This window comes from Cydia strobilella, chromosome 1 (assembly GCF_947568885.1).
Source record: "Cydia strobilella chromosome 1, ilCydStro3.1, whole genome shotgun sequence".
NCBI classification, from domain to species: domain Eukaryota; kingdom Metazoa; phylum Arthropoda; class Insecta; order Lepidoptera; family Tortricidae; genus Cydia; species Cydia strobilella.
In genome coordinates, this window is record NC_086041.1 from 10,843,224 (window position 1) to 10,867,715 (window position 24,492).

A 24,492-nucleotide genomic window follows, 5' to 3' on the forward strand; every position below is an offset into this window, starting at 1 on the left:
GTGACAGCACCTTGTTTCCAGACTCATATGAGCGTGTCGAGTCATATACTCTTTTCACGTCATAATATATTATTGCACATAAAGGTGGCTGTACATCGAAATACCATTAATAAGGCAGATTAATACCCACATTTGGGAAGTTCCTTCCGCAGACGACCGTAACTACGCCGAGCCGGGCGCTGTCGGTAATGACGAAATTATACGGAGACTTAGCAGGCTTAGTAAAAATTTGTTCATCTGCCTTTATTAACGCCGGAATGGCCCTATTTGCACTTAATTTGCCGCTGCGAATAATCCTTCGTTCATAAGAATTATATAAATATGTAAAAAAATATATGCTATAACGAAGAAATAGCAGGCAGGCAGGGAAAGGTTTTCCGTTGTTATAAATTTAATTTTCTATTATTTTTAAACATTACAATCGAGATCTCGTATAGCTAGTTAGAACACAGCTTATGAGTCCAAAATTAAAGAAATGTAATTGCCTGTATTAAGTGAGTTATTCAGACAGACTGACAGCAATAATAATTAAATGGGTATCCTGTATTATATGCCATTTAGATCTATGAAAAGAATAGAGAGTGATTTTTTTTGGCTTGCCCTTGAAGGTTATTTTTATTCTCAGTTGACTAAAAGACAAAGATAAAAATGAACATGGACAATGTGTGTCTTGTGTTTCACGGTTAGTTCAAGTGAGGTTCACACGCGAATTGGGCCCGATGCCGCGATAGCAGTGCTTTATGACGATTTAATTCAACGACACCGCCTTTGATATGCCGACTGCAGGCTGCACAGGGTAACCATACGGTACGTGAAATATTATTTATTTTAGAGACTTTCTAGTTGAAATCCCGTCATAGATGTAACCAGTCAACAAAACGGGTGATAGACCATGCACAGACCAATGTGTGAAATCAAGTAGGCACATAAGCCTGAATCATATAGAAACTGGCATTTTGTTCAGAATCATAAGTCATGAGTCATAAGCGGTCACCGATCAGTTAATTTTTTTTTTTAAATCAGCAAATTGAAAATTGTTCTCCTTCTAGGTACTTCGTGCTCTTTAAGTACTTCAGTTTTGAAGTTAAAAATTAGAAATGAGAAAAAGGCACTTAAGTAATATTTAACAAGACAAAAGTTTAGTAATATTGAATCATCAAAAATAACTAAAGAAACTTTCCCTTGACTCCCTGAAGCATGGTATCCCCGCTCGTGTATAAAGTCATAGTGGACTGTGTTTTGTACTCTTTTGAAAGCTTTACGGCCTGGCGTACGACAATCATATTTATATTATTTCGCTTAAACTGTTTATTTTACTTTGTTGCAAAGGTTAGTTAAGGATCTTAGATAACGACAGAATTTAAAAGTGCAGTGCATTTTAAAAATGCATTTTCTTATACATATTTAGTATGTATGTTTACGCAGGTGGAAGTCTATGATAATAATTAGCGACGAATGTGGTGATAAATTTCAATCAAGTTCTGAGTTTTAAAAATAATTCTCTAGGAAGCTTGCAAAACATATGTTAATATTTTACTTCATTGCAAGCAAATATATTAAGAACAAAATTTTAATTATGTATAATTGTATATCTTTCTGAATAGAATGGAATAGAATATCGTTTATTTGCGTGAATTATGGTAGTTAGCAGATGTTACATAGTTTCTTATAGGTCACAACATAATTCAGCCGAATAGCGGCATGCAAATATTACAGCCTTAAACACTAATTATCAAGCTTATATATAAATCAAACCATTCAACTATCGATCAAGAATTTCATACATTAAAAAATAGCATTTGGAATGTTCACATAAAATAATATCAATTGTAAATAACACTAAATGGAGCAATTTCAATTGTCAAGGTTAAAAGATAAAATTAATAAAATACATTCATTCAATTGTCAGCATACACAAAACAAAATAAAGATAAATTTATTCAACATGCATTCAGGTAAGCTATTTACATTATTTATATACAACACATCATTTTTATCTAATATTTGTTAAATCTACAGTTACTACTTTCGAGGAAGTCTGTAACGGAGTAGAAACAGTGTTCCGTTAACCAGAGCTGCAGAGTTTTACAAAACCTATTATAACATAGGTCGGTAATTTCTCTCGGAATGCTATTCTAGATCAAGGTCGCCATGTAGTCACAGTTTTTACGATATAGTTGTAGTTTAGGAGCAGGCATTGTCAGTGCTACATGTGTTTCTGATCGTTTATTGGTGTTGTCATTTAAATTAAATAGTGAAAAAATATACATAGCAGGCAACGTTAGAAGCTTATTTTTAGTAAAAGTAAAGCTGTATTTTTAGTGTAGTAAAGCTTTCAAAGATTTTTTCTGTGCTATGAAGACTCTATTTACATTAGACGAATTGCCCCATAATACAATTCCATACCGAATCTGAGAACACACGTATGCATGATACACAGTAATTGCAGTTTCCACTGACGTGGTTCTCCTGATTGTTCTTAAAGCATATATAAATGTATACATTTTGTTGCAAAGCATATCTACATGTGCATTCTAAGTTATATATTTATCTAAAAATATTCCTAGGAATTTCATACTGTCTACCTCCTCAATTTGCTCATTAGCATGCGCTATCTTTAACGTTATTTCTTTGGCCTGTTTTGTTGAGAATTGTAAAAATTTGGTTTATTATTCCAATAGATAATTATTATTTTTGGCTTGACTTGAGTTAGATGTATTTTTTACCGTCCCGTAGCGTGTTCAATTGCTAGGACAACGAAGTTCTTACTATCGAAGACCCTGCGTGAAGTCACATTTCTCTCCCAAAGCTAATGATGTAATGTAACGAACGTGAACGACGAACGTGTCGTGCGACCGCGCTACGTCACGAGTGCGCCGCACGACCGCTGTGTCCTTGTGAATGGTCGGTCTGTTGACAAGAGTTTCCCGTGTTCACGCTTCCAACATCGTAGGATTTTAGAGACACGAGCTGGTGTTATCCCCTTAGAAAAACATTGAGTTTGTGTTCAGGCTTCCTAATATTGTCATCATCGGAAGTTGCGTACATAGTACTTAAGAATCTCGAAATTGGTTTATCTCACTAGCCTCCGATAATAACAAGGCGCAGGTGGCAAACCGTAGGTACTTTTCTAAAGAAATGTAAAACCTGTCTCATATCAGTAATATCTATTTCATCTACCTAATGTCGAAAGCACAAACATAAAATTTAACTACATTTTAGGCAAAATTATTTAAGCTCTTAAATTATTTAGACACGCTGTACAGTCAGCATCCAAAGTAGCAGCTCAGACTACGCGTCAATAGTATCTAATAATCTAATAGCGTACAATAAGGTCAATAAGTGATATACTATTATAATATATGTAGAATAATTCGACCGCCGCAGATTCCTTTAAACGCGAATCGTAGAGCTTTAAGAGAGAATCTTTGGAATCTTTATTTGGAAAAGTACTTTAAATAGGTATATTAGGTAGGTAGTAAGTAGATAATTTTGGAGCGTTGTTTCATCCGGTACATGCTGACTGGACCCACCTACATAATAAAAACTTTGAGTTTTGTTTAATTTAGCTATTGTACATCGATAAAAAAATATAGGGGTTTACGTACTAATTTTACATCTTTTAGTTCTTTTTATTAAATGGGGCATTTTCTATGAAAAGGGACCTTATTGTCGATGGCGCTTACGCCGCACAGCGTCGCGCGGCATTGTATTTATATCGGAGCATCGTTTATAATGGCGTAAGCGCCATCGACAATAAGGTCCTTTTTATAGAAAATACCACAAATAGGTCATGGTCGTGGGCATGGCACAATATAACAACAATAGACCGGTCTATTAGTTAGCGTCTCATACTTCAAAACGTGTATGTTAGCGCCAAGGCGCCTTATAATAATCATATATAATAAATATTTTAAACTCTCATAATAAATAGACAAAAGTTCCAGCCTTAACACTGCGCATCATATCAGAAACAATAACTCGGAAACCGCCTGTTGTCGTAAATCCGTCGCGCGCGCAACCCGACACCGCGCGATAGGATCTTCGTGGCCGACAGTAGCTGAAGGATCGCGCTGGAGAGGGTAGCCTAGCGGCGATGACATGTGTCATGACAGTTCTTACTTACGTGGAAATGTATCCCTTTAAAAAGCCTAGGACTACCGACGACCGGTCTGGTCTAGTGGATAGTGACCCTGCCTGCGAAACCGATGGTCCTGGGTTAGAATCCCGGCAAGGGCATTTATTTGTGTGAGGAGCACAGATATTTGTCAGTCATGGGTGTTTTCTATGTATTTAAGTTGTCTGAGTACCCATAACACAAGCTTCCTTGGGCTTACCGTGAGACTTAGTCAATCTGTGTAAGAATTACCTATAATATGTATTTATTTTATTTAGGACTGCGCGCTGTTTCGTATATGTATAGCTTTAGCTTCTAAATGGTCTTCTGACTGGAAGACCAAATTAGCAAACATGGAAAAAAGTTGCTCCTAATAAATCTGTACTTTTTGGGTATTTTTTTTTGTTTTATGTAATTTTTATGTTATGCATTCTTACAGTTACGAAAACTCGAGAACCTTATAAAAGTAACTTTTTCTCGCACTGTCCTGTTGTTAGAATATCCGGCAAGATTTTTGTCAATTTCGATATCAATAGGTATTACTTATTGATATGTTTTCGTTGTTGCAGGAGCCCAGAACCGGCGGACGGCGATCGGGCTCGCGCTGGAGCTGTTCGAGCAGCATCAGGGCACACACATACTCCAGGTAAGTTGGATCTCACTCAGAAAGACGTCCACTGCCGGACATAAGCCTCCCCCAAGGATGTCTGAAACGACTTCTGCGGCCCCCGCGTAGTTTCCATCGATTTTGTTGTTTAAATTATGATGTCCTGTCTTTTCCAGTTGATTAAGGGTTAAGTCAGCATGAAAACTATTACAAATACCCTTCTAGGGCCGTTAGCCAAATGATATACATATATATAGAGACACAATCTTAATGCAGCGCTACACAAGTAGGTTATAGTTGATTTGGAGGTTATTTCTAGGTCCTTTTCATTATCAAGGACTCGATTGACCCAATTACTTACCATTTACAAAACAAGCAGAACAATTCTACTCAAAACAATAAAAAACACACCACAATATTACAATGGTGCAACCAACAGTAACCTGACCCACGCACGTCTTTGTTTTTCTTAAGCTAAAAAAACTGATCAAGGAATCACGTATTCAGCCGTTTTAGCAAAAGTAGAAAACCGCAGCACCCACTAAACATAATGACAGTAAAATTGCACAAATCGATAATTTACGTGACTACTTGACAAGTACAAGCCCTATAGAATATATTCTATTAATTTTGTTATGAAATTGAGTGAAATCGAGCAAATATCAAATTAGTTTTCGTAAATGTGTGGTATTGTGTTGGTAAAACGAATTGTAATGCGGCCAGTGGCGCAAGATGTCAAGTTCGTATATGAAAGGTTGTCAATTCGAAATGGCTTTTTGTTGTGATGAAAGCTCCTGAGGCATTGTTGATTTTAATTACTAAGTTATCGAGTACGGATTGATTTGTCTCGCGATATTTATCTTTGTTGATTGAGTAGATGAAATCGGTAGTTAGTATTATAATAGATTGATGCAGGGGCGTAGGTCATAGATGTTTAGGTGTATTTTATGATCATGCAATTTCTTAAGTTTATTTTATATAATAATACATGTAAATTTTACCTACTATTATTTCCTTTTTTTTAATATTTACATACCCAATGCAAAAAAGAAATGAAACAGGGTAAACAGAGTTGGTCCGATTGTGCTACTTGACATATTGCTGCCATCACTTTAATATTAATTGACATTCATTAAATAAATAATTATAATAATAATTTGACAAGTTAATTTAATCAGACATTAATATATCGGTTGCTATTGTTGAAGTTACTAAATTAATTTATGAGACTAACTAATAGGTTACTAAACCACTGATACGCTAATATGTTAATTTTATTATGTTACCTTAATTACAATATGTAGATTAGAATTAATAGAATAAGAAAAACTACTATTGTGTGCCCTTACAGGGTGTCATGAACTGGCTATATGAAACCTATTATGTACATGACAATGCAATATTGAATAAATGAAATGAAATGAAATAAATCCGGGGTAGTTGGCCATAGCTTTTTTAGAACGCTATAAATTACATGTACTTAAAGAAATCTTTATTGCTTCATAAAGTTTGATCAATTGACTTTCGAAAATTAAACAAATAAAAAAAAATTCCATTGAGATCAGCTTCAAAAAATGTTTTTTTTTTTACAATTGGCCATCTCTCCCGAGGTGTCAGGGAGTGATGACCATACCATTACAGGAGAGATGGCCATAACTTAACTCCTCATTTTAGGATATGTTTAATTCTCATTTTTATTTCCCCAGTCCCTTTTCTTCTCCAGACCCCGTTTAGGCCACCTAATACCAGCAAACAGCGCACTTAAACCAATCATGTAGGAGAAAAGGCGCGTGATATTTTTTCCCAAACCTGCAATAGTTAGGTATCAATTCAATTCAGTTTCAATTTATTTATTTTTATCTGCATCAATTAACTCCTTTTCCTTTTTTATCCATTATCATGCATAGGGGGACATCGTCACTGCTATCTGATAACCTTTGGAATACCTAATCCGTGATAAATACATCTTTAACACTTTGTACCTTCACTGCCATATGGCCATAATACCCCAACTTAAACTGGTCATCTCTCCTTTTTGTCCGGGAGAGAAGACCACACCTAAAATCAAAACAAGTTGAGAGTCGAGCTTCATTCTTATTAAGGTTAAAACAAAACTAGAACCGTATACATACTTAGCACCAAAAGCAAATAACACCATTACAATAAGATACTAGCATCACCACCATGTAAAATATGAACCCTTTAAAAAATATTTTCCCTTGTCAAAACAATCAACAAGGATTATACGTACTTTTACAATTTTTTTCCCCAAAATTTTGGCCACATTCTTGCTCCCAAGCATGACGTGAAGTGTACTAAACAAAAACGAGCGGCATTTAGCCATCAGAACCATGAAATATTTCGATGGGTCATCTCGCCCTTAAGGCCATCTGCCCCGAAATTTTCCTATTTAAAACTGCATTAAAAAGGCAAATTACGCTAGTACCTATTGGTTGGTCATAATGTTGACTTTCTTGCTTGTTAAGATCTTTAACTATTAGGTGCCTTTGCCTCAAGTGCACCGTTAGCTTTGTTAACGCACAGAAACTATCAACAATGAATAATCTAAACTTTTATTGTTATTTTTGACTATCATCTACTACCGTTTTAACGCAGATTTAATACAAAAAACCTTGATTCATCTTTTAAAACAGTTTTTCGTCAACCGTGCATCTCATTAAATGGTAAGTTTATTAAATAGACTCAAACATTAACTAGAAGTGACATTGACTTTATAGGATGAGAAAAAATATCTTATTAACGTTATCTTTCATACCTATTTCTGTTTTTCACTCTAATTTGCAGAACGCTAAATAAATATAGGTATATTGTATTGTCTTCGGTTACCGCGATAGTTACTCATGAAATAAAACCACCCGTTGACCACGAACGCTGTAAAGAGTTCGAAACGTCGGGATGAATTATAAATTCAATATACGCGATATAATCCGTTTTCATAGTTTTATTTTATAGGTATATTGGTTCGATAATTCGGCATATATCAAAACCCTATGATGGCCCAAATACAAATATGTACTGTTACTACCTATACATTCTGGAACTCTCACATATTTCGAATGCTCTCCATTTGTCATAATACGTCAAAAAAAGACTATCAGCGACCACAAATCATGTAAATTTGATGCACTACCTTACAATCGTTAATCGTTATTTGGTACCAGCTAACTTAGGTAGCTATACTTCCTAATTGTCCTACTTTAAGAACAAAAAATAACAAAGTTTAAACGAGATTGAACTCTACTACCCACACACTACTAACAACAGTTTCATAGATCTACATAACACCAGAGAAGTATCAGTCTCATCCAGTATTTCTTCAATCAGTAGGTCATTTTGGCTCGTGGTGATCGTTTTTCGTCATCATCTGTTGTTTGTTTAGCTTTTTTGCGCCGCCGCGGAATTGCTATTAGATGTAAAGCCGGTTTTACTTTCTGTGGACCGTCAGCAAACAAAGAATAACTAAAGAATAACATGTGGGAGCTCGTGATGAATCGTAATTATTGATGAGTAATAACTTATAAACAATAAACTGAAAATTACTTGAATCAATACAAACCTTTTTTACCTCGTTACTGTCATTTTATGTTTAAGCTCCGCGTAAGGGCACAGGCATAGCATAAGGCAACTGTACCAATACTTACCAAAAGTTTGTTTCACTGTATTAAGTATTAAATTAGCTTCGTTAACTTCGTTTATACTTAGAGTTAGGCGGAAATATAATCCTTTAGTCGCCAATACAGTACAGTTTATGTATTAATCGCGATGGAATATTTTTACCTTTGACATAAATTATTTTAATCTTTGTAATAATTATGATTGAGCGTTTATGGGTTTATATTGTTTTCGTTTTACTTCTTGTTTGTTTAGGTTGTTTAGCTGTACTTACATACTTAGTTTTCGTTTAGTTTATTTTTAGACTTAGTATTTATATTTTAAGATAATACTTTTCAAAAATTATGATATTTTAAATTGTAATTTTTAACATTTTTGTGAACGAGATAAAATCTCATTTATGTTGACTGTACTGGAATATCAATAGATAGATATTACACGCGGGAGCGCGCGCGCCGACCGTAACATTTACTATTTTAGATCTTTTTGTATCAACTAAATAGCTAAACATAAAAACAGATGACACTAACTATTGCTTTTTTCCGAGTTATGATGAGACACACGATTTTCCTTACTGACTTCTTATATTTTAAAGAATATTCGTTTTTTAGGGTTCCGTACCCAAAGGATAAAAACGGGACCCTATTACTAAGACTCCGCTGTCCGTCCGTCTGTCTGTCTGTCACCAGGCTGTATCTCATGAACCGTGATAGCTAGACAGTTGAAATTTTCACAGATGATGTATTTCTGTTGCCGCTATAACAACAAATACTAAAAACATAATAATATAAATATTTTAATGGGGCTCCCATACAACAAACGTCATTTTTTTTCTGATTTTTTTTTCGTAATGGTACGGAACCCTTCGTGCGCGAGTCCGACTCGCACTTGGCCGGTTTTTAGTTATGTTCAGGCAGCTTATTTTTTCTTTCTCCGCACCTCTTACTCATAGTAGATTATTTGGTGTCTGTCGTTTACTTATTATTCCGCCTTTTTGGCTCTTGTCATTGTAGGTAACCTGATTATGTTTTCAACTAGTTAATTTACTACATGTAGCTAATTTTATTCATTGTTTTTGTTTGTTCACAGTCGCTGGACGGTTTCGCGCTGTCGGTGGCGGCAGATGGGAGGTTCCTGTACATATCTGAAACTGTTTCTATATATTTAGGATTATCACAAGTAAGTAATTCCATGTAAACATTAATAATTAATCCAATCCAACTAAGTTAAATCTGCTTGATAACAGAACTTATTTATTCGTCCATGAGTAGGCTAGAAAATAATGCGTAGACCAGAAGCAGTGACAGTTTTGAATGATTCACGGTTAGTTTCACTAGACTTATGCATGTAACTGCGTCGAAATATCGGGAGCTCGAAAACAATACCAAAGGTAATCACGGTCCATATCCAAGTCTATATAAGTCTACAGAAGCAGTGAATACAGGGTTATAGGGTAGCTCTCGATGGTTTCGTAAATTGAGCTTATAGAGCTTACTAAGTGCAACGTCTCAGATGAACCATTATAAATTAGACCCCAAGTGCCAAACTATGTAGATGTAATCGAAGCGTCCTTACAATGGTTCGAGTAAGTACACTGTCGACTTGTATGGGCTCACTAAACGATGGTTGTATTGTAACACCCCGTATCAACAGTAACGTCAACGTCTTCAGCACACCTACGCATGTGCAGTCAGCAGATAAAATCATATTTCGGCGGCGCTACATACATCCGGTGATGTACAGATAGCAGATAAATACACGTGTAGTGTTATGGCCCGTACGTGTCTCGGGTTCCGAGGGAAGATTTAAAAAAAGAGGAAAAATAGGAGACATTTGAGATTTTGTCAATGGCGGGCTCGAAAGTTGTCGAGAAATATAAATAGTAAAATGTGGAAGAAAAGACTATAAAACGTCAGGGCACGTACATGTGCTCTCTAGTAGGCTGTAAATTTAACTGGCTAAATAGTGAACCATTGTATACCATTCTACTGAGTTATAATAGTACTAAGAATAGTATAGTTACTATCTTAACAACAACAACACGTATAGCAATCTTAAGTTATAGACCATATCAGTTTGGGAGTATTTGAGCTTGCTAGTCTATGTCAAACACAGTTTACACTATCTGTAAGTCTTGTGGCAGCTGGCCAGGAAACAAAAGTAATAAAGCGAAAACAACCCTGACGTGGATTAATGGGAAAAAGAAATTAAATAACATAACAAAATTAAAAGGCCGTCTGAAAAGATCCGAAAACTGGGAAATTCAACATGGCCGTTTCGTGGGGGATCCGTGTTCGGGGGTGGTGTGAAAGAGAGCGCGTGGGGGGAAAGGGACGATGCGCTATGCTGGTCACGTAGCTGGCGAGGCTCGCGCGTGCTCGCCATCCTAATGCTGGAGTCGTACACACACATACACATAACTATACAGACATATACACTAATGTCAAACAGCTAAACACTTTCCTGACATACACTTATAAACTTACATATCTGTGTGCGTAAAAATACATAAAGTTCCCGGTAAATAAGAGCAACCCGTAGCCATATTAAATTCTGCCGAGTTTTTTGGTGATGATGCCGACAATGGGAAATCATATTTTCCTTTATAGACGAAAATGGAAATGGATTTCCTTGAAGAGGATTATTTACGTGTAGCTTTTTGTTCTGGAATAAATAAGGCGCTGATAGTCTCGGGGATGCTGACTTCTTACATAGTTATTGGTGTGCATGAAAAGTGTAACAAAGAAAATATTTCAATTCCCCAAAATTATTATACCTAATCAGCAGCAGAAGTTGCTAAGCAAAGGAAGCGTCACAATCATTTTGCAATGCTCTTACTGCGCTACTACTGTTACTACTGTGCACACTGTACATTCTGCTTTCTTCTCTGTACATTGAAGTCGGGCCGATGTATGAAAATACTAAAGATATTTTTAAGTGTGGCTACACGTAGTGCTTACCACCATCACGCTTACTTTAGTGCCAGCTTACATCATATCGTCACCAATCACGTCACCAACATCCACAGCGACAAATTTATCGTCAAACATCATAAAATCCAAAAGACCTTTCTTAGAACCGACCACCATTGTCTGTAACGATTCTCATGCGCGGCCGCGCGGCGGATACGCACCGACTGAATCGGTAATAGGGTCCCACAATTATATTTGATAAATTTATTTATATACCGATTTGCATACGGCGTGAAAGGCGATGATTCATTTGATCTAGCTTCCTTGATTGTGCTGAGGTTAATAATGTTTATTGTACATTATCTTTTAAGGCAAGGCAAGCCAGACAAGGTGTAAGTTCCTGGCGCGTCATACACTCACAGCGGGTTTGCTGTTAAGCCTACGAGTATTACTCGTAGTGTGACATCTAATTTCAAAATAGTTTTCTTTACGAGGTCGTTTTTTGATTTTTTTTTGTTGCTACTTCTATGTAGTGTAATAGTGGTCATTATGTATTTCAGATTTCATTTCGTATCAATCATAATGTTTTAGATACACTCTGCCAAAACAAGGCTTTTATTCAGCGACAACCGATATAATTTAAACTCAGGTAGAGTAACACGCTCTCATACATTACGCGTTACGGCGTTAGAGCAATCAAACATTACTATGCATAAACATTAATACCCAATGCATTTCAAGTTATCAGTGAAGATATGATATGAAGTAAAGACAGTGTTACAGGGGATACAACTACATAAAAGATCATAAGTTGCACTAGGCTGTCGAGTTAATTTCTATCTATGGCAAAGGTTAACTATGTTGTGTGTCACGTAGCTATGAATGAACGACGGCTATCAGGCATCGCCTGGCAGGTGGCTTCGGGGAAACGGCGCAGGAGTCGCGATTGTGGTATAACGGCGTTGACTCTATCGTGTATGGGATGGGTTAATTAGTAAAAGTTATGCAGGAAGATACTAGAAAGTTGATACAGTTGGAAAGTTGGTAGAACAACAACTATGTAAGAAATACAAAATTTAGAAGTACCTACCTATCTTGTAAAAATACACAACCAAACAAACATTCTATGCTCTAAGGGCGCTCTTAAGAGTATATCCCATGCCGATTAAAATAAGAATAAACTAGTGTCATAACCTCATAGTGTACAATCCATGGAACTACTAAAGATCCATGAAATTTGTAAAGCTCTTTAAATAACTTTTATAAGCAAATGGCCAATACTTCGAAGTACTAAAATCCGAAATCTAATCAATGTTTTCCTCTCGGCAGGTAGAAATGACTGGCAGCAGTATATTTGACTACGTACACCAGGCCGACCACGCCGAGATAGCGGAGCAGCTAGGGCTATCGCTCGCGGGGAGATCGGGCGCTGGGCTCAATAGTCCGGCCTCCGGCAGTGAGGAGGGCAGCCAGCATGGGACTAACAACCCTGACGGTATGTATCACAAAATATAACAATATGATCCTGTAATTTGGTGTAATGTAGATGTTGCTTTGCTCCTTCTGATCTACCGACCGTCTGTAAGTGGTGTAGGTATGTGTACAAACGAAAGAGTTATTAGAAGCGACGAAAGAGCTTTTAGACGGGGTTACCATACCTATAGACCTTCTTCCATATATTGACCTTAATTAATTTTGTAAGTTTAACTTTGTGTGCAGAATTTATTTAGTCCCTGCGAGCTATTAACCACAATTTTACTTAATATTTTAAATCGACCTCGGACCAAGCATTAATCGAGTCCATTCAAAGAATAACAGAAAAATTTAAAGTAGATCAGAAAGAATAAAACATAAGTACCACAAACCGTTACCAGATCGAAAACTAAGTAAAACGGTCGTTTTTTCCAAACGTTTCAAAATTCAATTACGCTTTCTTTATTTTTGAGTTCAACGGCACTACAGTATCGCTCCTACTGCTTAGTATGTCGAATCGTTCAATAGTATTAATAATAAGTATAGTACAATTTAAATTGAATTATGTTCACGGGTGTTGAAGGTTCATGAAATGGTCTATGGGGTGTCTGTATCGCACTGATTAATTTTTCGGCGCCGCTATGGGAGAAAATTGAGTCGGCGTTGCGTATCTTATGGCGCAGTTTCCTAAGGAATTCAAACTTTCTAAGTTCACCGTTTGTTTATTGTGAACAAACTAGATGGCATCAAACTAGTAGACACATACCTAGGTAGGTACACGTATAGTTTCCTACACCTTAAATCCTAGCCATATCGATTTAATCAAGTCCAGTATTGTTAAAAACATTGCAGTATTGTTCTTGATTGGCATTTTATCTCTACCTATTGCTATTATATATGTACCTATAAGTTCTACTATCATCAAGTAGGTATCGCTCGGTGAAAAAATACTACTTAGGCAAGCAATAATAAAATAACGACACCCACCATAATTATTTTGAAGTTTTATATAAGCAAAGAAGTGAAACAAAGTAAAGCCAATCGAATAGTACAATAATCCTTCATTTAAAAAAAAATACTTCGGTCCAGCGGCCACGCACTTTTTAGGGTTCCGTACCCAAAGGGTAAAAACGGGACCCTATTACTAAGACTCCGCTGTCCGTCTGTCTGTCACCAGGCAGCTAGACAGTTGAAATTTTCACAGATGATGTATTTCTGTAGCCGCTAACGACAAATACTAAAAACAGAATAAAATAAATATTTAAGTGGGGCTCCCATACAACAAACGTCATTTTTTTTGCCGTTTTTTGCGTAATGGTACGGAACCCTTCGTGCGCGAGTCCGGCTCGCACTTGGCCGGTTTTTGTTTATCATTTTCATCTTTGGTCAAGTGACGGAAGTTTGTCTACTTGATTATATTTTGGCTAACTTTTTATTCCAAAACCGTTACTCTGATGGTTACTCGTTTAAATGTAATGATAAGAATATAGGCACAATATCTAAAACATTAAGTTAAAATGTTACTTTGAAAGTAGTTATAGTCAGCATCAAAAGTAGCGCATCAGACTATGAGTCAATACTATCATTCTCTTGTCAAAAAAATATGCCAATATAGCAAAAATATGTGGCAGATATAGCAAAAATATTTGGAAAAGTATTCGAGGCTAGCAGATACTTTTGGCGCATTTCATCCGCTACTATTGGTTCTGACTCTACTACAATCCATATTCTTTTTTCAATGTAATGGCCGGATTGCTCAGTTCTGATACATCTCGTAGAAAGGTTGCTCCAAGATCTTCATTGATCATATAAATTCAAGCAATCTGCCAATTACAATACAGCTAATAATCGAACAACCGCATCCAATCAGGTAAAAACCGTTTATTTTCTAACTGCCTCTAATTTCCTAACATGAAGGGCTTTCAATTTACTCGATGTGTTCGAAAAAAGCTGGTGAAATGTTGTAAAAAAATCAATCAGGAACGAAAGATGTGACAGGCGGCATTGTAGGGTGACGGGCGTGGAGAAACGGGCTCCAAGGAAAGATGTGGCTCTTTGTACGCTGATGACCGTGGTGCTGGACGGGGCTAAACTTAGGATTGAGGATATAATTAAAACGCTCGATTGCGCCTTGGTACAGACACCAAAAAATATATTCGCCCGAAAATTTTGTTCAGAAAGTTCAGGGCAAATAGCTGTAGGTAAGTATAAGATATCTTTAGACCACCGTGTTGTGTCAAATATTAGTGCAGCTTATTAAAAGATCTGCACACATAATACCCACCGAAGAAATACTTTTATTATGGATCAAATATTGAATAAAAACACTTTGTTACGACATATTCCATGTAAACGGAACTGAGACGAATTCTTTACTTTACATCTGAAGTTTTAATTTGGCACAACAATTTATCTCGCCATCGACCCGACTCCAATGATCTATTACAAAACTTTTTACCATAAACTAATCACAGATCGATTGCGCAAAAAGCCACCGCTTAATCTAAGTTTACAACCGAGGAATTTCTATTTTAAAGCACAATGTATGGCCAGATGTGAACACAGCGTAAGTCCAAAAAAGATTTCTTAAGGGTTAGCTACTGTTAGTAAATTACCGAAGGTTAAGTCCTTCTTATACGTACATATGTGCGGAACTGCGTCTAGGGATTTTTTTCAAAAGTGATTTTAAGAAAGGAGATGCCAAAGTTCTTCTTGTCCCATTTCAGTAACTGGCAGATAAGTATACCAAAGAAAGCAGCAAAAACAATATATTTTAGACATTACATTCACTTGAATGGACATCGAACATGACACATGAAATGACCAACTGCAATCGATTGTGGTTTGCAAAGAATTTAGTATTGTCCAGAACCACATATCAGTGACTGTGTTAACCCTTAACTCGTAGTGGCTAGTTGAATCACCTGTACCAAATACGCAACGTTGACATGGTGACTCAATGCAGAACAATTACGACCTTGTGGCTCAACAGGTGTCACATTGCGCACTGTCAAAAAAACTGTCTATTAGGTGCATGGTTATCGGCCTTTGTTGTCTTGAGCGCAAAATAAAATTTGCACAAAAAAAGATACAAGTTATTGATCGCGTATTTTGCCGATTACAATTTGTTTTTCTAGAGATCTAATCTGGATTATGCCTTTAGGGCATGTGCCTTCGAAGTAAACCGTAGAGGCTAAAAAACGAAAGGAAATATTTTATACTTAACCAATATTTCTAAGCAAACAACTGAACGTCTCCCAATGCAACGACACTACTCGAATTATTCTTTACAAACCTCAGTTCGATTTCTCAGCTTTGGTGAAATCAATTAAGGCATGAGATGGTTCCATCGTCGGTCAAATTGGTGGAACCGAACGTCAGTCAGATCGGCCACAGATTGAAAACTCAGACGCAGTGGAATCAATATTTTTAAAAGTTAAACATAAACGGCTTGGCTAAATTTCTGCTGATCATTTTTGCTATATTTTTTTTAAGCGCGAAAAATTGGTTGCCTGTTTATTTTGGTAGATTTTAAGTAAGCAGACTTACTAATCTAAATGTCAACAACATTTGAAGATACTTTGGGAACCCAATTTCTTTATTCATATATAGCACTAAGTACCTACCTAGATAAGCTAATCTTAATATCTTTGTTGACAGTGTCATCAATAATGAGTCTAGCAGCAAGTGGGAGCCTGTTCCGAGGTATGGACCGCGCCTTCTGCATCAGAATGAAAAGTACCCTCACCAAGCGGGGCTGCCACTTCAAGTCGTCGGGATACCGGGTAAGCAGTGATATCACGAGTACTGCCAATTGAAGTATTAGTAACTTTACAGACAAAATATCTTTTGGGATTAATTACTTAAGTCATCAATGTCATAATTACAATATTTTCAGATTTATTTATTGTGATGTCAAAAAAAATATATTTTCAAAGAATGTGATCGCATTTTTAATTTTGTTTCCAGCATCATTATTATGTTTACTAATACTTCAGTTAGCATTGAATTAATCATTCCTTGGATTGCAGAAAAACTGAATTTTATTTATAAATTCAATGATAACCGGGAAGGAAAGGAAGCACCTTATCTAGAAGAGATTTATTCACTTGAGTCATTAGCGTGAATTTGTGGATATTTATCTTATCTAGACATTTTAAGGAAGCTGAATTTTCGTTTTCGATCTAGGTTGGGAGGAGAGAAGAGCCGGCCAGAGGAGAGGGCGGTAATTGGAGGGTGGGTATTTTATAAGCGACAGGAACACAGGAAATAGCAGATTGTGTTTTCAGATGAAACTGTATTCAAAAACATGTAATTAATAAATCACATTTAGAAACGGGTCTATCGCGGATTTATTTTGCGACCACGACCAGTGAAACCTGTGTCGAAACGTCGGTAAATAAAGGTAACAAAATAAATCCGCGATAGACCCGTTTCTAAATGTGATTTAATATGTGTTTAAACCGCGAAAGTTTTAAATGTTATATGTAATTAATAAATTGTTCAAGACTGAACGAGATGAAATAAGATAAGCCCTCATTAGCCAAAATATTTAAATCACCACGGTTTCACTCACTATTATTTTTAGTCGCCGCGGACACTCGTGCCTGAGGCCTTGGATTCCCGAAGAGTCCGAAACATGTCGCCAAAAGCGACTAAAAATAGTAGTGCGTGAAACCGTAGTGATCTAAATATTTTGAAATATGCCTCACGATAGTTTAATTTCCTCATTAACCAGTTTAGATGAAAGTATCTACTTTAATAAGTTAATCATTGTACACAAGGAAAATACTGTTTTGCTGTTATCGCATAACAGTGAACTTTACGCCCATATTAAAAATCTTTTACAAAATAGATCAGGTCTTGGCAAACATTGTTTACGCTAAATTTGCTGCGGTCACATAATTTCTGCCATGGTCTCACGCGTAACAACCGAGATAAGTTTATTTCCCCGTTTATTCCTATAAATGAAATAATACGACCAGTTTATCCCAGCAAGATCACAAATATTATTGGTTGAAATTATTGTCTAGCTGGGGGTGCCGCAAGGCGCGCTCCTCCTGGGTCATAATTTTTGCTCTAACTCGGTGTTACTCCATAAAACGCGATTATATCTAGCGACCCGCGAATTTCTCAGCTACTACATAAAACTTGGCGTAATAGATTGTTTTCAGGGTGTAAATTGTAAGCATTTTGCAGGGACTTGCTTTTAAAATTTGATGGTTAGCTTTGTTTTATTCAACGTAGCAAAAAACTAACCTACAAAAAGTGGTACGAATTACGCTTTGCAGTTAATAAGCATTAGGTATTTTAAATAATTTAGCTGCATTTCGGGGATGCATGCCTCATTATGTTGTAGCTAAAATTACATAAGATATTTGGACAAGGAATTGTATGTATACTTAATGATTATGAAGAAAGATTAATTTAGTTAAACACGATAGTAAAGGGTATAACAATTAATATGAATATAGGTAATCCTAATTTCGGAGTTGTAAAACTCTCAACCCTTCAAACAAACTGCAGTTCGGAACCGAATCCACTAATCAGCATACAAAATCAGACACAAGTAAAGTAATTAGGAATCCCAATAAATGTTAGCCTTTGGCGCTTACGGGTCCCATGAACGATGTAATTGCTGTCGAAGCGGCGTATGAGCCATTAAGATATAGATAAAGTGGAGTTATGGACGTAACTTACAGATTATAACGCTTTATTGGCGATGTTGTGCGCCCTTAAGTTGAATTCACCTGGAAGATAATTATGAATTTGGTGCTTATTAGAATTTGAAATTTATCGTATAAGAGGGGTTTGAGCTTAGGTTCCTAGTGAAATGTAACATTTCACGGTTCTCGTATTATGTAAATATTGAGACAACAAAATTGTAAATGTATTTGTCGACTTGCTAGTTATAAAAAAAAAGTTTGTGTAATAACTCGCGACGTGCTTTAAAGTCATCTAAAACTTTTAACAAGGTTTTTATTACACACAGGGTGACACAGGCGCCTGTAGAAGTTGATGTCCGTAATTTCAACTCAGAAATTTGTTTCAAATAAAGTATGTGAATATAAGAATGATGTTATTACGGTTAGTTATGCTAAATTAGTTTTAGTTTTTATGCGCATTGTGTTTATATTTAAAACCTGTTTTCTTTTTAAGTAGGTAAGTAGTAAGTACCACTTACTTGTTGGGATGTAAACTTATCCGCCACGTACATTTATTAATTTATTTAAAAAAATTAATCAGGCCCATATTACAAATACCTTACAGACTAACATATACATTGCATATATATTTGCATGCATTAACTGTTTTATATACAGGATGACCTTAGCCGTTGGACAAACCCTGAAATCCCACGTAGGGTTACTTCTCAGGAATCAGGAAAAAAATAAATTTTCAAACAAAAGTTATTTCCAATAATCGACAACAAAAAGAAACTATACTTTACTATCTTAAGATACTTTATCTATCATTTGCACTGTTTTTGACAATTTGTTCGAAAATGTGCGGCAAAGATGACATTTGTCAAAAGCCAGAATCTTATGAGTGTCATAAATAAAAAAGATAATCAAAAAGGTCGAAGAAGGTTTCGTACTATTTATTACCTTGGGAGCTACTAACATATACAGGCTGCTCCAAAGTAAAAAATCGTAATTTGTTAATTTCTTCGTAACCGCTACACCTGTTGGTATATGATACATTGTATACTGGTCCTAAATACCCTAATGCATATCTACATTTCGGCTTTGTCCAATGGCTAAGGACATCCTGTATATGTATAAAACGGTGAGCTGCATTTCAACTTTCTTTTACTCATCAGATTAGACTAAATTCATATGTTTTTTACTGATACCGTTAATTAGCGATTTTTTTATTTAACACAGAGTTGATGGCATTGTGAAAATACCTCTGTATAAGCTTAGGTAACTAATGTTCTGTTGCACAATAAGCAACCTGTACCAGTCCATTGTGTCAGTCAGTTTAATGTTTTACAACTTCAAAAAAATAAATTTAGAAAAATTAGTTAAAATGTATTCAGTGCACATTTTTTTACGTGTCGTTCAATATGGTAGATCGTCATAACCCGTACCGCGAGTCACATACAATGTCAAGTCAACACTTACATATACGCTATAAGTACATCTCGATCGAACTAATATGCCAGTACGAGCGAGATGCATAGAAAGTAAGTTAAGAGGCCGTAGTCGGTTTTGGAGCAAAAATGTAAAATTGATAGATTTAGTCGTTGAAATTATACACGTTTTGTTACGTAATATCTTAATAACAAGTATCAAAATGAAGTTGAAATTAAGTAGATTTTCAGAAAAATTGTCACTTGTTTTGAAGTAATTTCTGGAGAAAATTGAATGACCCGTGACCCGTTATTAATATATTTAATATGTCTATGTCTCACGGAAGTTTTGTTATTAAAATTTTGTTATTAAAATTGAATTCGTTTAACTTTCATTTCCTCGAACTCTAAGCCATATAACAAAAATGTAATCTGATAAAGGTAAAGTACAGAATATGTGTAATACAAATTTACTATTTTTAGCAGTCCAAACTTTACGAAATTTACAAATAAGAGCGACAAAATCAGTGCTTTACGCAAAAATCATTACTAATTTAGTGAGTCTGTTTACAAAAAAATTGATCTGATAAAAGGCAAGATAAGAAGACGTGCTAATAGAAGCCAGTACTTGTTATTTCAATTTGGTAAGGTGTACAATTTTGCGACTAAAATCGACACCGGCCTCATACGTCAGTGCCAAACTGGTGGTAACTGCAAAAGGTAATCTCATTTTATTAACGTTAGGTTTAAACTAACCAATGTGTTTATAGGTATCATGGGCTTGTCCTTGGAGATCTGCCCTGTTCATTTGCCTACCATAACTTAATGGCAACTAGCATATCTTCCTAACAATAGTGTTCTCTTCTTTCCAGGTAGTGTTAATGTTATGCCGTCTGCGGCCGCAGTACACGTTCTCGCACAGCCGGAAATCACCGCCGGCGCTGCTGGGGATGGTGGCGCTGGCCATCGCGCTGCCGCCGCCCTCGGTACACGAGATCCGGCTCGAGTCAGACATGTTCGTCACTAGGATTAACTTCGACTTCAGGATCGCGCACTGCGAGCCCAGGTATTTGGAATTGTTTGTTTTAATAGGTGATAGAATTGATAATGAAATCCAGCTAAATATGTAGGTATACCATCCATTGCTTTACATAGTGAGTTTGATCAATGTCCGATCAACAGAAGAAAAAAATCCGAGCTAATAAATGGTTACCCACTAGGTTGCAAGAAAAGCAATTTGAAACTGATAAAGATACCTGCTTAGACAAGGACAATGGTACCCATTCCATATTTACTGTAGATACAGGAAAGTATATGTTATTAGATTGAAGAATGTATATGGTATTGAATTTGATACATCGTTGTATTTCTCTCAGCAGGGTGTCAGAGCTATTAGGCTACACGGCGGAGGAGCTTACGGGGAAGAACCTCTATGCGCTTTGTCATGGAGAAGATGCAAATAAACTTAGGAAATGCCACGTAGATTGTAAGTACATGTCTTAAATTAACTTTATGGCCACACATAAATCGTACCCAATTCCTTTAGATTGTTTTCAGTTTGTATCACTTGGACTCGTATCTGACGTGACATTTTCAACGACTTTAACGTTATTCAAGGCACTAGATATAAAGATCAAATCCAGAACTGATAATAATGAAAAAGTGCCGGAAATCACCAGAAACATTTAGAAAAAAATGCCTAGCTCTTTTTACGGCGTATATTTAAAAACAACAATAGCGACCGGAAAGCCATAGCTATTTCAAACTGTCTCTACACGATGGCTTCATAGTTGATAGAAGACGGATGACCACACACCATCCTTGGCTCTATAAAAGTCCTGTTTTCATTAACCTTGCTGGACTCATCAATTGTAACGATCGCCGACCCAATAATGTGGTGAAATCCTTGTGTCGTAACGCACTTTGTATTCAGAGGGGACAGTAGAAATCCATGTCAAGACGGCACTCAAGGCGCTGTTACAAGGAAAATTTATGACTAGTGCAGTGCGGAATTTGTTCTAGGCTCGAAATTGATTTCAAAACTGTCCTGATGAATGACTTAATGAACAGTACACTTCAAATATGGATTCTGAATTACGGTTCATCTAGACCCTCCAAGCAATTCAATTCTTTGAATATACTATCGTTTTGATTATACATATGAAATTTTTCCAGATACCTATTTCGAAAAAGTAAGTAACCACGTCTCACTTCATATTAATTTATGTAGATTCAACACGTACGTAATTTCAGGCTCTGCGGTTCAGTCACACCAATAATTCTAACATCGAGAGGAAATATGCATTCAAATAATATAATATGACTCTCATATGCGTGTGTTATTACAATTTTTACGCTTTCGCCAGAAAGCTCAGTGTGCCACGCCGGTTTCCCATTATCTATTTAAGAATCATTCTGTAATATATCCTCTGTAGCTATGAAAATAAGGTCTGTAAGGTTTGTCGCCGTTTGTACAATTTAGCTAGCGCCGTATCTACGCCGGCTGTCTTTGTCGGTTGTGATTTGAATAATAATTTTTATGCCAGCATTTTGGTTTCCTCTCTCCAGCTATCGTGGGAAACGTCAGCCTTAATGTCCTTTGAGATAGCTATTGTTGCTTCTATTTCAGCAACAATATCTTTATCCTGTATTCAATAGACTACTTCGCATATTCTCAATTTAGAAAAAGCTTTTTAAAATAAGCTCAAGTCATTTTAATTGTGTATTTGATTTCTAATATTGTCTTCGGTTACCGCGATAGTTACTCATGAAATAAAACTATGAAAACGGATTATATCGCGTATATTGAATTTATAATTCATCCCGACGTTTCGAACTCTTTACAGCGTTCGTGGTCAACGGGTGACTCATTTTATTTTTATTTGATTTCTGTTCATATGGAATTGAATGTACAGTCAAGTGTATATGGGTACATATAACTTACTCGAAAATATGTCCCATAGTTCTTAATTCGCTAACATAAGAGCTACGGGACATATTTTTGAGTATGGTGTGTGCACCCATATTTTTACACTTGACTGTACCTAGATACATATTACTTACATTTTCTTAAGAGGCTATCGACCATCCAGTGGTGCCCTCATTAGTGGAATTGTGTTTAATAAATAAACCAATCCATTTCTGTACAATCCAGTAGGTATATATCCAAATCCAATTAAGTAATGTTGTAGTCCTACTGTTTCCCCAACTTTTGATCTTTGTTACCTACATACTTTTATTTTGCTTCATCAACTAAACGGCAAATAGTGGCCACTTTTTTCCGTTAAGCTGATAAAGTAAAAAGTAAGTAATATCAAACTATCTCACATAGATCAAAAATTGTGGAATAAGTAGGACTACAACTAAGCTAACTTTGCACCGATTTGAAAATAATGAAGTGAGGGCGTGTCATTATTTAAACGTCATGTTTCCATTAATGATGACATGGCCACACTTCGTCATTGCGAATGCCATGCAGTTATCTTGGTCCGACTCAATCAGTTTCAATTTCATAGGTAAAACGAGTGTTAGGAAGAGAAGATACATTCTAATGGCGCTATTCATAAACGCATGTAAAGCCTAACAAGCCCTTGATAATCGTTTGTCCTTATTCGTCATTTTGACATTTGTGTTTGTTAGAAAGGGACAAAGTTTAACAGAAGTTTGCTAATTTTTATGAATATGGGGGTAAATGATTGGTGTTGTGAGTTTGATTATTTATAAAATGAATAACAATTACGTAGGTACCTAGGTAACAATGTTTACATTGTTACGTCAAGCACCGCCGTATACCGCAATAAAATTCCCAAATAACCTATCAAAACTCCAATCACGCATCAGCCCAGCATGGTTTTTCTCTAGCACCTAAACTGTTGATAGCTTTACGATAGCTTTTAAAACATACAATACGTATGTATGTATGCACGTATAGATGCCGGTCAAATGTGGACATACCGGGCCGTGAATACCAATTGTTTTATTAACATAAAAGTCCGTCGGTTTGCTAGAAAGCGGGTAATTTGGTTAGCAATGTACGTTGGCAGGCTGTTGATGCGCACAGCTTTATTCGGTTGTAAATTAATGTTGAAGACTTCCGACATTTTTATGGCGTGCGTCATTTGTTGACTGAAACGGATTTATTTTAAATCGGAGTTAAATATAACTCAATTTATATACTTGATTATTGTAATATAATAACTGTTAAAACGTCATTCATTAACGTTTAAAGTAAAAACAAAGACGATTTTTTATGGATTGAGCACGAACCACAATATAATGCTACTGACAAGACAATGAATAATATGAAAATCAGTCAAAACAATATCTTTATAAAACCAACGTTATATTGAAACCGTCAGGATCGGTTTCACTCTTTGGCTCACGCCCAAGCGCATTGGTATTAATTACAAAAAACCGTACAAGTGCGAGTCGGACTCGCCCACCGAGGGTTCCGTACTTTTTAGTATTTATTGTTATAGCGGCAACAGAAATACATCATCTGTGAAAATTTAAACTGTCTAGCTATCACGGTTCATGAGATACAGCCTAGTGACAGACAGACAGAAGTCTTAGTCTCGTCTCGTTTTTACCCTTCGGGTACGGAACCCTAAAAACTGACAATACACAATGCATGGACTTAACCAAAAACCGGCAGAACCTTAATGACTCACGTACA

The 24,492-nt window shown here is 36.1% G+C and overlaps 1 protein-coding gene across 3 annotated transcripts in view; it reads left to right on the forward strand.

The window, feature by feature from the left end:
• LOC134741045 (protein trachealess) overlaps nt 1-24,492 on the forward strand; it is a 201,226-nt gene that overhangs the window by 172,772 nt on the left and 3,962 nt on the right. For 2 of the 3 annotated variants that reach the window (XM_063673796.1, XM_063673814.1), the window contains exons 6-11: nt 4,687-4,763; nt 9,447-9,536; nt 12,599-12,764; nt 16,403-16,527; nt 20,690-20,883; nt 21,194-21,303. In XM_063673796.1, coding sequence (XP_063529866.1) covers nt 4,687-4,763; nt 9,447-9,536; nt 12,599-12,764; nt 16,403-16,527; nt 20,690-20,883; nt 21,194-21,303 — 762 coding nt within the window. The remainder of the gene's footprint in view (nt 1-4,686; nt 4,764-9,446; nt 9,537-12,598; nt 12,765-16,402; nt 16,528-20,689; nt 20,884-21,193; nt 21,304-24,492) is intronic. The other variant, XM_063673805.1, reaches the window with a different exon arrangement.